Source organism: Protopterus annectens, chromosome 4.part1, assembly GCF_019279795.1.
Source record: "Protopterus annectens isolate FY-2018-M chromosome 4.part1, PAN1.0, whole genome shotgun sequence".
NCBI classification, from domain to species: domain Eukaryota; kingdom Metazoa; phylum Chordata; order Ceratodontiformes; family Protopteridae; genus Protopterus; species Protopterus annectens.
This window is the reverse complement of record NC_056734.1, coordinates 649559681-649577619: the sequence shown is the minus strand read 5'-3', so window position 1 is coordinate 649577619 and position 17939 is coordinate 649559681. Positions and strand designations below refer to the sequence as shown.

Genomic DNA, 17939 nt, shown 5'->3' with positions numbered 1-17939 from the left:
CATACATGCCAAGCAGAGTACCTTGCTGATCCTGTTCAAGAGAAATATTGATGAGCAGATGGGTAATAGAAAGTTCACCTCAGGGATCACTCCAGTGGTTCTATTTGATAAAGGCACTGGGGACTAACATCGGGCAGCATGATGCCAGGAAACTTCTATGGGCTAGGCTTTTAAAGGCTCCAGGGCCTTTAGCCTATTACACACCTATGAACCAATAAACCTATGTAGCAATCTGTATTTATGGCTAAAAACACAGCTGAAGAAATCTGTATTTATGGATATAGGAAAAGTATCCCGTTACTCAAGTAGAAGTCCCAACTTTGGAAACATAGTTCATTCTGTTGCTGTAGTTCTGAAATTACCACATGATATGATAGTGTAAAATGTCTACCTTAAAGATTTGTGAGACAATGGGAAGAGGACAATAAGTTTGCCTGACCATCTTGCCAGTCTGAGGAATGGAGAAAGGGAACCATCAGGTGAATTGGTCCACATATATGACTCTACCCAACATGGAAAAAAAAAAGGTGGGGTCAGCAACCAACAGAAAAATGCATCACAGTTTATGAATCCAATAAAGATCAAGGTATAATGCTATAAAGCCCTAAGGTACAACCATTTAGCTAATGACTAGAATAGAAGTTACTGCAGCATTTAAAGATATATGTCAACATAGGTTTAGGGTACAGTGACCTGCAGAAGTAGACCCAATAAAAGAAAAAGAGTTATGTTGTAAAGAATTGCAGCCTGCGGTGTTGCAGAGCTGAGACTACAAATGAATAGTAAAACTAAAAAGTAGTAGTCAGAAAGAATGCATTCCAGGAGAATGAGAAAACAGTGATGGGACACTACTCATTCTAACAGAGACAGAGGGAAGGCAACTTAAAGAAGACAGAAGAGACAATAGTGTATACTAAGAAACGAGATGACCTTAAACAGAATCTTAGAACTATTCCTGTTGAGCCAAAATATGATAACCTTAAGCAGAAAGAGGATGGTTCTATGGATCAAAGGAAAGGAATAAGAAAAAATGAGTAAGGAGGAGATAATAAATGACAAAAAAGACTGCTAGCATGAGTTTTTTTATTTATATTTTTTATGAGAAGAGATAAACACTGTGTGTGAATCCTAATAAGGTTTTACTATCTGGCAGAGGTTATGTTTTTGAGCTGTAGTCCCTATAATACAGGGTTTGATTCCCACAGCTCATATTTGCTTACTGTTTGACCATAAGCAAGTCACTGAACCAGACATTGCTTCCAGGACTCCTATAAAAAGGGATTGTGTGTCCTATGAACTGAAAAGGCAGACAACAAAGTATGTATCTACTGCATCCTGCCTTCCACAGATAAGCTGTAAAGGGTTTTTGTTGTTAACTTTTAAGTAATATAGAAACAAAATAAAAAACAAAACAAAACGGGCTCTCTCCTGCTCATCCAGTGTAACTGCTGCTAAGGCCTCCTACCCTAGTTTTTCTAATCCTTAGGTACTTCTGTTTAGACTTCCCTCTATTTGTTTTTTTTTATGTTTTTTTGAACCATAGCATCTCCATAGAATCTTTCAACTGGAGATCGTAGTGTACAAATTATTTTGTCAGCCACTATACTTGATTGTTTTTCTCAGTGCTTGCACACAGGTTTCTTCCTGCTCAGTTCGCCCTTTGCTTTGCTCGGGCTCACTCTGTTCCCCTATCCTATCCCCATTCCCACCCATCCCTACATCAATTACATTTATACTTCCATACACCCCACCCCTTATTACCTAACTCTGACCTCATTTCCTTTCCCCTAAACCCAACATCCTCCTAACTACCAACCCATGTCATACCCCCTACATTTGCATATCCCTCACCTCAAAGTCCAACATCCATACCTACAACACACCCATCTCAGTCTCTTGCCTCTGCTAATACTATGTCTCTTTGCTTCACTCGGGCTCACACTGTTCCCCTACCCTATCCCCATTCCCACCCATCCCTACATCATTTACATTTATACTTCCATACACCCCACCCCCTTATTACCTAACTCTGACCTCATTTCCTTTCCCCTAAACCCAACATCCTCCTAACTACCAACCCACGTCATACCCCTACATTTGCATATCCCTCACTTCAAAGTCCAACATCCATACCTACAACACACCCATCTCAGTCTCTTGCCTGTGCTAATACTATGTCTCTTCCCCACTCCTCTCCATACCACCTAACAGTCTCTCTAATATTAATAATATTGACAAACCTAACATCCCTAAAATCACCTTATCTATATCCCAAGACTACACCAGTCACCAATGTATACTCTCCAGCACTAACCTCCTATTCTGACATATCTCCTACCTTCATTCAACCTAACCCTATCTTTCCCTTAAAACCTAAATGCTTTTCTTATAACCACTCAATCCCATTCACATTAGCATACTAACATAGGTCTAATGTGGCACGCAAATGACCTTGGCTAATGCCCCCAACACTATGTGGAGATATTCATCCAAACCCAGGAGCCAATCCTACTACCCCCAACAGCAATAATTACCATAGATCACTACAATTTACCACTATCAACCTCCAAAGCATTAGGAATAAAATTCCTGAATTCCATGCCTGGATATCCCAGACTAAACCAGACATACTTGCCACTACCAAAACCTGGCTAAAACCATATATAAAAGACCCCAAATTCTTTCCACCTGGTTACTCCAGCCTCAGAGCAGACAGACCCCACAAAAAAGGAGGAGGCATTGCCCTATTCTTTCCACATCGCCTCTCCATTACCCCCTACTCATCTCCAATACCCCAATTCTCAAATGTTGAAATTCTAATCACTTTCCTAAACCTAAATAACAACAAAAGCATATGTATTGCAACATTACACCTACCCCCAGGAAATAATACCTCACTTCCAGAAGAAATCTTAGCTTGGATCTCCTCAAGAATTAACAACAAAACAATCATACTTGGTGATGTGAATATAAATTGACCCACTCAGGTAGATAGCTCCTTACCCCCCAACATCAACATCTACAACTTTACCCAAGTAATCACAAATATAACCAGACCAGCTAAAACAATAGCATATCCTAGCTTCTGACCCCAACAAGTTCTCCAGAACAGGTACCCTTCCCTGCAATATCAGTGACAACCACCCAGCCTATGCCATACGTGAGACTTCCTAACTGCCCAACCAACATCATTGTATGCTACGGTGAACCCTTACTAATTTCAACCAAAACACTTTTAATGACCATCTAAAATCTATTAACTGGAACATACTAAAGACCCTTCCTCTAGATGAAGCAACTGAATTTTTTAATTCAACCTTCCTAAAAGTCCTAAACTACCATGCTCCTCTGCGCCGTAAAAGAGTAAAAACAAAAAACTGCATCTGGCTCTCTAAAAGCACAAAGCAGGCCATGGTCATAAGAGACAAAGCCTGGAAAAAATGGCATACAACTACCAATCTCTCTAACCTCCAACAGTACAGACACCTTCTCAACAAAGGTAAACATCTAGTCATCAATGACAAAAGAAATCATTATATTAAATTGCAGCATAATTTCAAACAAAACCCAAAACAGTTTTGGGCCTCAATAGCCACCCTATTAAACCCTGGTTCACAAAGTAATCCCTGTCCACACCATAAAATAACCCAAGAAAATTGCCACAATCTTTAACTCATATTTTGTAGAAACTATAGCCAAACTAACTGCCACATTCCCACCCCAACCTTCTCAAACTAACCACTCCACCAACTACGATCACCCAGTAGACCCTCCCACTACCATATTTTCTCTCTTTCCAATCCCAACATCTACTATAAACAAACTCCTGCTTAAATTAAAACCAAGTAGCAATGCCCCTGACAACCTACCCCCAGAATACCTGAAGTTGTCAGCTCCAGCCACCTCTTACCCCATTAGTATTCTCCTAAACAGGTCAATTTAGGAATCCTATATACCCACCATCTGGAAGAAAGCCTACATTCTTCCCCTACATGAAGGCGGTAATAATACTGATCCCTCTAACTTCCATCCCATAGCTATATTGTCCCCTAATTCTAAAATATTAGAAAAATGCAAACACTCTCAGCTTCAGCAATACCTCTTAAACAATAATCTTCTATCTTCCTGTCAACACGGTTTCAGCCCCACTCATAGTACTACCACTGCTCTCCTATCCTTCACAAATACTGTTAACCAAGGAAGCAATGAAGGAAAACTCATCTCCTCCCTCTTGCTGGATTTGTCCAAGGCATTCAACACCATTTCCCACTCCCTACATCTCTCCAAGCTTTCCGCTCTGAGCCTGTCCCCACCAACTCTGCTCTGGTTTTCCAACTACCTATCCAATAGAAAATAATCCACTAGATGGCTTGAATCAACCTCACCATTCCTTGACACCCCCACAGGAGTTCCTCAAGGATCCATATTAGGTCCTCTACTTTTCAGTATTTTCATTAATGACTTTCATTGTTGTGTCCCCAGCAACTCAGTTATTCAATATGCATATGACTCAGATATAATTTGTACCTCCAAAACCATACCTAAACTACTCTCATACACACAGCAAGCATTCTCCTCTGTTGAAAGCTGGATGACTAAGAATCATCTTGCACTCAGTCCAAACAAAACCAAACTTCTTCTCTTCTCTCCTAAGAAAACCACCATTATAAACAAACCAGACTTCAGAATCTACTCATTAAATAAAGCCACCCTAGAAATTGTCACATACACAAAACTGCTACGTGTCACCATTGATGAAAGCTTAACCTTTGACCAGCACATTCACAGTAACATAAAAAAAACATCAGAAGCTAGGAACCCTCTACAGGCATAAATACTTCCTCAACCCCATTACAAAACAAACCTTGGCCTCCACCTTTCTACTACCCTCCTTACTATATGGTGCCCCCCTCCTCATTAACATTCGCACATCCCTAAAAAACAAAATGGAAACCAGTTATAATAAAATTGCAAGATTTGCAACTAATGCCACCTACTCCTCCCATCACTGTTCCTCACTTCATGCACTCAAATGGCTTGAGCTACCTCAGTGCCTCATTCACCAGCAACTCTCGATAGCCCACAAAACTATCTATAAACTCCTTGACTGTTCGGCCCTTACCTCCACTCTAACTCAATACCACCCAAACAGACCACTTAGATCAAAAAATGAGACCCTGCTACTCATCCAAAAACCTGCACTCCCTGCTGGACATGCACTCTGCTCTTTCTGCATTGCCAAACTCTGGAACTCACTCCCTACATCACTCAGAGCCACCAATAATGCTAGATCCTTCAAAGATGCCCTCCATTCACATCTATCTACCCATTGGCAATGCTCCTGCTCCACACCCCACATTACCTGACCCCTTCCAACTATTCCATTAGCAAAGTTGTACCCACACTCTATATAACTGTCTATATACTGTTATGACTGTTAATATTTTCAATTTGTAATTCAAAATGTAACTGTTCATATTATGTTATGACTGCTAAAATTTCAAAAATACATATGCCTAACATTTTTACTTGTTGTAGCTAATATTTTTTTCCTTTTTATTTGTAACTTCAGTCTGTAACCTAACTGTATGCTGAACTTGTTCTCAAATTTACTGTTTGTTTACACATGTCTATTTGGAGCTTTTCTCCCCAGGCCTCCACTGAAAATGTGCTCACCCCAGGCCACTGTACACTCCTGGCAAACAAATGTAAAATAAAATAAATAATAAATAAATAAGTGTTCCATAGGATTATTATTAATGTGCTGTAGAGACAATTATGCCCCACAAAGGATCCGTTTTCTATGGAATAGGCTCCCCATCTATGCAAAACAGAGTTTATCCCTAACCATATTCAAATTAAACCTTGACACTTGATGGAAAATTGTAAATTTACCCTGGGTTTGGCCTCCATGTCCCTTACAGACAGAGGCCATCAATAAGAGAAGTATTTCACTACTACTAATAGATGTCCATGATACTCAGAACCAAACTGGTTTGCAGTATGTGGCAAGGATTGTAAGGGTTCTAATGGTCATTAGTCTAGTCTAGTAATAGCCTATGAACCTTTGCACACTGAGACCTCGGTGGGCGTATTGGTAAAAAATGAGGTGGTGCCTTCTACCTCACAATAGACTGTGAGCAACCCCTAAAGCTGGATGACCTCCCAGTAAACCAAATAGACATTAAAAAGACACAATGGGAAAGCAATGAAAAGATGGCAAATTGAGCACAGTAAAGGAACATCTAGCTACAACTGTCTGGGAAAAAAAGAACAACAAAATGTTACCACTGTTTATCCATACTTTGAGTTACAGATTATTTATTTATTTTTTTGAACACGGTAAGTAAGTAATGAGAAAACAAGGTACTTCAACAATTAATCCCTAAACATTTCAGAAACCTAATGATAAGAACAGCAGATATTTATTACCGTTTACCTATGCGCTATTGAAGCATATCTTTTAGGCTCACCATCTTCTGAAAATCAAAGACTGATTATAGTGACCCAAAAACATAGAAAACACACAAAAATATTTTTTTGCAAGGGGAGAGACCCTGCATTCCACTTGTGGGAGGGTGGAGCTCCTCACTTCCCTCCCTAAATTATATATGCTATCTCCATGGTTGCGCCAAAGTGGAAAAAGGGGAAGAACCCTGGAAAGCACTCTGTTGCGATGAAGCTCACCACAACATTAAATTTAGAAACTAAAGTCCCTCAGCCACCAATACTTCAATGATATGTAACTATGACATTTACATGATATAGTAAAATTGTATACCTAGAAATATAGCTGCTTTAATTACAGTTAGATCTATGCAGCCCCCACCCACCAACAAAAAAGGATGTTCCTTCTCCTGGCAGACCAACCAGGTGACCAGATACATGATATGCCCCCCATCCCTCCAGCCCCAGCCATTCAGGTGCCATTTCTGTGCCCTACCCCCAACGCTCCATTGGTGTATTTTACTAAGGAAAAAAAAGGCATTTCTTCCTTTAAACTATGGCAAACAGTTTCTGTAGTTTATACCTGCCTACACAAAATGCTTCTGCACTCATGTTTTAGTTTACATTAAAGGGTGATTGGGATCAGCTAATCACACACCCAACACTTTGCACCCAAGGCTGTTGAGGTATCATTTGAACATATTCCTATGAATATTGTGCTATCCACTTTGTAAGGTTAATACAAAATATATTAGTAGGGACAGAGTCTTATTATTTTGCAGAGTAGAAATAGCTAGGAAATGCTCACTGACCAGAAGACATTATTTATTTAATAACTAGGTGGGAGGTTGGGTGAAAGATTTGTCATCAATAAACTTATTATCTGAACTATTAATTTATAATAGAATGAGCTTCAGAATTAATGAAAGAACAAGCAGCAACTGAGTTGATTAAAATGTATCTCTGAATCGTTTAGACAGGTACATCAGCTATATAGAAATGGTTAAATAAATTAGCAAATGAGTTAGTAAATGTACTGCAGGTGGATAAAGAGGATAACAGAAATCAGTAGGTAAAGGTATTGCAAGTAGACAAAGAATATTCAAAGAATGAGAAAACATATAAACGACAATTGAAGCCAACCAATATCCAAATATAAACATCAGACTTAATTAACCATCCCTACAATATATCTTTATATAATGGCAGAATAGCTCCTATAGGAGAACTGATATGATATTCAATTAATTTTATCATTAAGGCCATGACCTCTATCCGCTGTTAACTTAAGTATCCATTTAATCTCTCTCTTCTCCACATTATTACGTATGGAGCCTAACCTTTCAGTACTATAAACATGTTCCAATACTAGGAAACTAAAGGTATGTGTACTGTCTCTATGTAGCACATGATAAGCTAGTGCATTGGTCTCATCTTCTTTAGTGATGGCATAAATATGTTTTTCTAGTAGTCATGCCTACATAAAAACATTGACATTTATTACACTGAGTTAAATAAATCACGTTCCTGGTTTTACAATCGGCATATTTAATGATAAAATTTCTCTGAGACCTTTTTTGGCATACAGGCCTTTTAAACACAAATAGTTTTTAATCCATAAAACTTCATTTTTAAAGTGTTTTAATAGCATTTGTACTTTCTTATGTTTACATTTATATGTTTTTGTTTCAAATCTTGATATGCACAGGCACTTTTGTAATTATATATATATGTTATTCTTTGTATATGTTTTTATGTTGACTACAGAAATTGAGTAGCATCTACTAGCAATAAAGTGATTTATCTACACTGCATTTCTCTTTTAATAATTAATTATCTCTGATTGAATATCATATCAGTTCTCCCATAGGAGCTATTCTGCCATTATATAAAGATATATTGTAGTGATGGTTAATTAAGTCTGATGAAACGTCCAGGAGACGTGAAAGCGCTCACTTATTTTTAACTTGTCTTAATAAAAGTTTATATTCGGATATTGGTTGGCTTCGATTGTCCTGGTGTATCCTCCTTATGTGACTTTTGAATATTCAAAGAATGACAAAAGGAAGAGAAAAGTATGTTTTGATATTTGCCGGCTTTGTTTATTTATCTGTTTATTTATTTTTGCTGCAGGTTTCACTGTAACCCACTTAGCAAACAAAGACCCTCTGATAAAGTCATTAAGAGAGATGGCAGACGGTCATCAAAAGGTTTCTTGAATGACATTAGTGCCATTAGATAGGACAACTCTATATATATATATATATATATATATATATATATATATATATATATATATATATATATATATGTGTGTGTTTGTGTGTGTATACATACATGCACATATGCGTACATATGCCTACGTGTGTATATATATATATATATATATATATATATATATATATATATATATATAGATAGATAAATAGGTAGATACATGGGGCGGATAATGAGATGAAAGGTGAGAAGGGAAAGCTGAGCATAAATGAGCTGCAGGAAAGATAAGTTCATCTTAGTGGTATAGTCTTCTCTTTGAAGTCCTAAGAAGTCATTGCTGACTGGCAACCAGCTTTATTACTAAGATGAAAGATGAATGGTGTGCTGCAGCCTGGTGTGAGACAAATGGGGTTAGACAACAAAAAATAGAAGTTGTTTTGGAAGGGTCTTTGACACTTGCATTAGTTTCTTTTTGTCCCGGAGCTATCCCAAATGAACGACTGACAAGGAAGCAAGAAGTTGTCATTATACAGTTAGGGGAAAGACTTGGGCTATATATAAAAAAGAGAGCAGTTGTTAAAAATGTTGAAAGATTTATCTGTAGGGAAACACCAAATGTCTTATGTGTTGATCTCACCCCTGGCAACTGATAATAAGAAAAATGGTTTGGTGATATGCATACAGAAAGTACAAACTGTATTTTACATTCATGATGACTCATCAAATAAAAGTTGACTGACAGAGAATATTGAAAACAAATTTCAGTTAAGGCCTCTATGCTCCCTGCTTTTAATATACTTATACCATGTTCACACAACAGCGGGTAAAAGTGCAAAGTCATGCCCCAGGATGAAAATCACCCCTGCAAAACAGTCCTCAGCAATCCAATAAACTGTAAAGCAACTGTGTAGACTCCATGTAGCTCCTGGCCATGTATTCAAAAACTTTTCGAATGCATCTGCAGGAAGGAGTCTACACAAAAACTAATCTCAGTAAAAGTGATCACATCAACACACAACTGACTTAACAAGTTAAAAATACACACATTAATATTATATTTAGACATTCATGTTCTAAGAAAAGGTGAATAACAGTGTTAATAATTATTAAATAAATGGAATGGAAGCCTTGCACCCACCATACTACTATGCCGGTAAGTAATGTATGCATCCTTAATAGAAAATGGCATGAAAAACAGCATTGACACTGTAATGTAGGCGTATTGAGTATGTAGGCTGTGGAATGCAGTAAAATGTAAGGAAAAATGGTTGTCCTTTCAGTCCCCTGCCTACATGGCTACTGATCATATAAAAGAGGCCTCTCGACATGGTTAATATGCAAATGAGATCCACACACCTTTGATTTACTGAATCACTAAAAAGTGTAACTGTGTAGGGCAGACCATTTCATGTAGGGACTCCTACAGTGTTTATACACTGTGGCGTTTAGTACAATCATGGGAAAATGAGGAATATATTGCAAGTGTCTGCCTTACTGATATGTAACTATTTCTATAGCCCATGTGTATATGCTTGGGCTGGAGTACAAATGATGCAGGGTTCAAGTACAGGCCTTGCAACCTTCTAATTTACTTTTTTTGTGGATTTTTTTGCCATTGGTGTGCGCAGGGGTATGCAGGGGCATGTAAAGCTGCTATGTGAATACATAGCAGGTGTCTGTCTAACTGATATGTGACTAGTTCTATAGCCCCACATCTTTATGTTTGGGCTGGAATACAGATGGTGCAAGATTCAAGTACAGGCACTAAAACCTTATCTACTTTTATTTTTGCCATTGGTGTACACAGGAACTTGCACTAGCACTATGTGCAGCAATGACTAAAACTACACCTAATACTCACAAGTAAGTAGCAGGTGTGTCTTATAGGTGCTAATTACAGCAGAAGCAGGTGATTTTCATCACAGTGCTATTTCACAGGTTATAAAATAGGCAGGTAGACTCAAGTCTGTTTTTACCTTGCCTACTGCAATACCATTATAGTAGAGTCAAGGAGCTTTTAACCTGAGACAATGCTAGGGACTGCTGCAGCATATCCATATGTACATGCTAGAGGCTGAAGCTGAGGCTGCTGGTGCTGATGATAATAGACCAAGGCTGAGGACAAGAAGAGTGTTTGTGCCCAAGCTGACATTTCAGATGCTACATGACATGGAGATCGTAGAGAGGCACAGGGTGGACAGGGACACATTACAGGAACCCATCCAAGTGGAAAATAAGGTATGTGTAGCCCTTAGGATATTAGCTACAGGTACCTTTCACAGAACAAATAGGGACATGATGCGTTTGTCACATGCATCAGCATCCGGGATCTTCCACCAATTCCTGGATGCTATGCTCATACATAATACTGAGCACATATGATTTTCCCATAGTTCTGAGGAGAGGGACAGAAATATGGTCCACTTCTACCAGGTAGCACACTACCCTGAAGTACAAGGTGCTATAGACAGCACTCATGTACAGATCAAGGCACTACCTAGTGATCGGGGTAGAATCTGCTATAACCAGAATGGGTTCCCCTCCACCAACTGCCAACTCATGCGAATGCCCAGAGAATTATCTTTAATGTGTTTGCTGGCAACCCTGGCATTTATCATGACTCCCATATCTAGCACACATCACAGCTGTAGCAGATGTTTGCTAGGGGGGACATCCCACAGAGATATTTACTGGGGGATGCTGGCTATGCACTGGGACCATGGCTGATGACACCCATCAGAAGTGCACACACACCCACAGAAGAATGATATAATTAGGCAAATGGTCAAACTAGAAACATCATAGAGCATGTGTTTAGGCTGCTGAAGTCATGGCTCAGGTGCCTAGATACAGCCGGTGGAGCCTTGAAGTATGATCCACATACACATACAAAAGTCTTCACAGTATGTGCTGTGCTACACAATCTGATCCTGCTGAAACAGCTGCAGCAGGATCACAAAGGGAAGGGGCACACATCACCCCAACAACACCAAGATAACCACAGCCACAGTCAGAGGAGGACTTGGAGGGGGAACCACCAGCTGCAGTGAACAGAGGCAAAACTAAATGTGCACAGTATAGCCTTGCTTTTGCTAAGAGACAATGCATAGCACATTCACTGACAACCTATGTGCCTAATATCATTCTCCTTCTGACATACATAAATTGAAATTGATGCCAGGTGAATCATACAACCTTTACCACCTCATGTAATGACTGTGTACTGCATGTAAAAGACAGAGTCAGCCCTGAAATAAAACTGTGCAAATTGCTGCAATTGCAAGGTAAGTGCTGACCCCACATTGTATTCTGTAATAATAATATGCCATATATATGACTGTCTTAACTTGGTATAGTAATCAAGTAAATGTAGTTTAATTTGAACAGAAAGTATTATAACATGACAGCAGAGCAATTACAGCTGTGATGTGTGCCAGATATGGGAGTCATGTTTAATTTTTGTTACCTACATATAGCATTTGCTGGACTGTATTTCAAAATCTTGTGAAGTACAGAGTTCTCCAATGTTATCTTTATGTATGACTTACAAGTCTAATATTAGCATTGTACAGTTACTCATGATTGTCAACACAGGTAAATACATAGGTTAGACTGCTGTGTGGGAAATATCTAAAAATGCTTCATAGACAAGCACATTGACATCACTTGTAGCACTTCTAAGCTGTAATGTTACATGGCAGTGGCAATTGCCTGTACCTTTGTGGGGATGATAGTTAGGGTGAGGTAGTGTTATGGCACTAAGAATATGTTTCAATAGTCAATTGCCTTGTTTTGCATCCTGCCTGTTAACAGTTCTCATATTTTGACTGCTGTATGTTTCGTCATTGAGTAATACTGACTATCTACCTTCTATGGTGCATCTAAAACAGTTATGTTGTAGTTATGTGATAGTTATGTATATTCTACATCTGTCTTCTTTCAGGCCAAGTACAGGTATGGCATACAGAGGTGTGAATCCCTGACACTCACTATTTACCAATGAGGAAAACAAGGCCGTAGTAAATGGCCTATGCATCCATGGTGAGTATCTACTCCAAAGGGGCAGGTGAGATAGTGCCCGTCAAATGACATTATGGCAAAAAGTGGTTGCCAATGTCAACGCCATATGTGACCATGGACGAACGTATGATCAGGTGCACCATAGAGACATTGACATGATAACAGCTGCTAGATGAAGAGCTGCTGCAGTAGGTCAGGACTTCATGGGTAAAGGTGGAGGCCCTGCTATGCAACAATCACTGACCCCAATGAACAGTTCTTCACTGACCTCAGGAGCAGCCAGAACTCCCAAGACACTGATGTGCAACATGTCCTTGATGTGGGTGCCAGTGTGTCAAAATCCCAGGAGTAACTTACAGGTAGGCCTTGCTATGTGTACTGTTGAATAATGTTGTATATTGCCAGAAGAGAAATGAATAGGTTAAGTGTGTGTCACGTGTAGCTGTTTGTTTGTGGGGATTGCAGACTGCTACTGTTATAAGTTTTGCTTAGCCTGTAGTTGTCAGACACATTATTGTGCACATTTGTGTTCTTTGCAGCTTTAAATGTGCAACTACATTACTATCTCTGTTAGTGCTGAATGTGGTTTTATTGGCCTTATCTCTTTCTTAACATCTTCCAGGTCTACCATCAATGCAGCAGGACCTCCCTCCACCAACCACATCACAGGAGGATCTTCCAGGTAAGTCTAGTTATTTGAATAGTGGAATAATGTTGTACAGGTCAAGGCATTTAAATGAAGTTGTTATTTGTGGCACATCTGTTTTTTGTTTTGGTGGTTAGAAGATTGCTACAGGTATATGCTTAGCTTGTGATAGTAAACAACATTCTTGGATTAATTTCTCCTATTCAGGGGACAATGTAGTAGACCCTGTGTTACTGTTGATTGTCGTGTGGTTGGCCTTACCTCTTGCTTCACTTCTTATAGGTCCAGTTGGCCTACAGGCATGCCTGCCCTCTGCAGCTGGTAAATGAAATGCTGTCATTACAGTAGTGCTAATCAATATAAAGCAAGATTGTAAAGTGTAATTTGTATTAAAGTCATGTTTTCCATAGTGCTAAGCTTTCAGTAATACTGGCAGCATTGTTACTTTGTTAGCATATATTGCAGTGTAGTATTTCCATTTCTAAGCTATTTCTGTGTTTCTGTATTTTTCTGGCAGGTGTTTCTCTCAGTGGAACTGTGGGCACTGCGCCACCTAATGCCAGTATGTCATCTGAGTTTGACAATGATGGTGGCCAAAGTGAGGCACAGTCTGGATGGGCAGAAGTTGAATCTGACACAGAGATTGTCATTCAGCCATCCCCTATACTGATGTTTGATACAGCCAGAAGACCTATGCCTACACAGTCCACTGGGCCCACAGAAGTTGGACAGGTTCACTTTGATGACATTCATTGGGGGGTGTGGGACTACTGCAGTTTCGGTGTCTGTTGAGTCTGACCATAGCCAAAGTGTAGGCAAGTTGTCACAAAGGATGAGTGATAGTGGTGGTCAGAAGAGGATGAATGTGGCATAGCTTGACATGTGAGAATGCCTACACCATGCTGCTGATGTCATGGAGTGCATACATGACATGTTGGATTGAGTAGTGTCTGTGATGGAACTTCAGCAGAGAGGGGTACAGCATCCCCATGGGGATAGGACAGCAACATCACCTTCTGTCAGCCCATGTGGCAGTTCTAGATCATGCTCCCATAGTGGCAGTACTTCCATTGCAGGCCATGGGGTGTTGGCCCTTGGAGTTCCCAGGAAGGGAGCTTATCCAGCAGACAGCAATCACATAGCAGCAGTGCATCTAAGCTTGGTTTTGGACAGTAATATGCCAGTGCAACTCCTGGCAAAGCCAGGTCTTGCAGTCGAGGATGACAACAATGAACTGCAACCTCTACCATGCACAGCTCACACCTGTCCAACAGAACAAGACATAGAGCTAGCACTCCACTTGACTGTATCCATGCACACACTCACCCACCAATTTCAAATGGAGAACACTCACACACACACGCACACACACTCACACACACACACACACACACACACACACACACACACACACACACACACACACACACACACACACACACACACACCTGGTATTCACTTTCTGTATCTTCCCTTTTTTATTTTGGTCCAAATGTATGCCTTCTTACTCACACACACTCACCAGCTTTTTGGATCAGACTAGGCTTCCTGGCCCACACACACCAACCTCTGCAAGTGATAACTTTTCAGATCCCTGTGTTCCACCTTTGTGATTTAGGGATACAAAATCAGTGTCTGATGCTGAGGATGCATAGTTAGGTTATTGCTTACTATATCTGCATTTCTGTTGTAGAAATGTTCATTTTACCTGTGACATATATTGTGATTGGATATGTAAATAGTTGAGAGTGATTATATATTGTGATTGGATATGTAAATAGTTGAGAGCATGCAATTGTTGCTACTTTGTACTGAATACTGTTGTAAGGCTTGGGATTCCATGATACTCTGATGTTAGGCTTGTTTGACAACACAACATGTATTTTCCCTTGTTTGCAGTTTAATATTGTACATTTTTATTTTATGTTTTATTTCCTATTTGTGCCATGCCCCATGTAGCACAAACAGAGAAAGCTATGTACTAGCCCTGACTAACTCTTTTCCTATTCACTCATTCTCACCCTACATCCTGTATTATCTTCCCTTTATGTTTCAATATACTATATCATTGCATATAAATTTATGTATATATGTATATTGTACCTTCTCACAAAATCACTATGAGTATTATAATTTGTACTTCTTGTGTGAAAAAAAAAACACTAATGATTTTATGTAACAATTGCTGTTTTTATAATATCTGTCATAACTTCTATATTAACTTTGTATGATTTCTTGGAGCTTTTCTCCATGGGCCTCTACTGAAAATGGACATGTATCCAGCTAGACTAGCTCGGCCAACAAATGTAAAATAAAGTAAAATAAATAAATATGTGCACTTAGTTTGCTTGTAAAATTGCAGTGCACAAACCACATGAATGGGACACCTATATAGCAGGCAGGACCCAGACAGCTACACATACACCGGATGCATTCAATTAATAGTACTGGACATCGCTCAAACACATTTTTCAGCAGCGCTCACTCTTGCGCAATGCAGTGCACAAACCACATGAATGGGACACCTATGTAGCAGGCAGGACCCAGACAGCTACACATACACCGGATGTATTCAATTAATAGTATTGGACATCGCTCAAACACATTTTTCGGCAGCGCTCACTCTTGCGCAATGTGTTTACACGATAGTAACAGATTAACAACACTTTCAAATGTTGCAAATCCAGAAAGTGCCCACTCCTAGTATGTGCGATACCTGCAATTGGTGGGAAAATATTATTCTACATTGGTCTCCATCTGTGATAGGCATGGCTGGCATTCCTGGAGAGTTTTTGAGATTCCGTGCTCAAAGATGGAGTTTTCAGGAACCCAAAGTGTTTGTTGGACTCCTAGTCAATGAACATGGGCCCAGGCTGTTGCAGAGGGGCTATTGTGGCTCAGACTGCAATGCAGAGGCATGGAATAGTCTGGCCCAGGCTTTGACCAATGCTACTGGTATCCCCGCACTGGTGAAAATTGTAGGAAGCACTACAGAGACCTCAGGATGAGGAAGAGGGATATCCTCAACCATTGGATTGAGGAATGTAGGACTGGGGTGCACCACAAATGTGTAAGTGTTATTTACAGAGACTACTTTTCAGAATTAAAGCCGGATATAGTCAGGATTTGTATGCTTAATGGTATTCTGTTCTGTTCTGTTTTATCCGCAGTTGTCATAGACCAGGCACTATATGTGCAGACTTATGATGCTAGATTGGCATGGATGTGAGACTCATGTGGTATGTATGCATCCCAACAGTGGGATTATTTAGCATTAAAAAGTTACAACACATTTATCTGTTGCTTATACAGTTGCATCAAATTGAGCATTCATTTCATAACTGTAATAGGGAAGTATGCATGCATTACTCTGGAGGGCAAAACAGTAATTCGTTATTACAAAGTAGTCATAGGTTGTGCCATCAAAATCTGCATTTCCAAAATATATTAATATATATATATATATATATATATATATATATATATATATATAATATTAAATATGTTAAGGTTTTATCAGTATTGCAATGTAACATCAGAGCTGTAAAGCAGTGTCATCACTGGCTTCCTGTAAACTGTATTCAGTACATTTGGACTGCACATATATGCATGTATGCACATATCAAGGATTGCTTACTGTAGTCTGGAGTATATTGTGCATCTGTTAGATGCTGGGTAGTTTTAACAGTGAACAAAGGTATTTGTTAGGACTTTGTAGTGTTAAAAGTAAAGGTAATAGAATAGAGTAAAATAATTGTATTAATGCTTTGTTTGGCACATATGAAGTTACTAATATTCTCTCCTTTTTTCTCTTACTCCAACCCTTTTTTATTATTTTTCTTTTTTTTTTGTGTGTTTACTTTTTTTATTTTTTGTTTTTCCCACAGCACAGCAGGGAAGGACTGCCCAACTGGATCCACCTGCCCCCACTCCACTGACTACAGCACTGCTGCCCAGCACATCTGGTGCAGTACCTGTTAGCACCCCTTTTGCCACCCCTGCACTACCTGGCCCCTCAGGTAGATCTGCCCCAGAGGACATGCCTGTGACTCCCTCAAGGCATAGTGGCAGAGGGGTTGAGTTTATCACCTGTGATGAACTGTCAGGGATGGTGCATAGGACTGTGCACCATACTGTTGGTGCACGCCTATGCTGACTGGAGACACTTCTCTCCATCATTGTATTAAATAACACAAGGAGATGCAGACCTCGGATACTGCAGCCATCACTGCAGTGAGGTGACAGTGATGACAGTGCAGTGGGTGAGGACTTGATTCTCAATATCACCCAACTTGACATCCATGGGTTCGCAATATCCCCACCCTCACCCTATTCATGGTGTCTACAATATGGCTAGATGGTACTGATTTCCAATCCAACTATATAATACTTCAACCTGGTATTTACTCTTATATTACTGCTTTTTACCACTGTGGTGCTTTGGTGAATATTGCACACTATGGCACAATATTTCTTTAAAGGAAAAATAGGGAACATAGGAAAGTGGTCAAATGGATAGCAATTGAATGGCTGAATTTATTTATTTTATTTATTTTTATTTTATTTATTTTATTTTACATTTGTTGACGGGGCTAGTCTAGCTGGAGAC

General features: G+C 39.4%; 1 protein-coding gene across 1 annotated transcript in view; it reads left to right on the top strand.

Annotated features, from left to right (window-relative positions):
- LOC122801263 overlaps positions 1-17939 on the top strand; it is a 196166-nt gene that overhangs the window by 60362 nt on the left and 117865 nt on the right. The window contains exons 3-6 of the mRNA XM_044070814.1: positions 10472-10527; positions 12608-12618; positions 13307-13366; positions 13848-14091. Coding sequence (XP_043926749.1) covers positions 10472-10527; positions 12608-12618; positions 13307-13366; positions 13848-14091 — 371 coding nt within the window. The remainder of the gene's footprint in view (positions 1-10471; positions 10528-12607; positions 12619-13306; positions 13367-13847; positions 14092-17939) is intronic.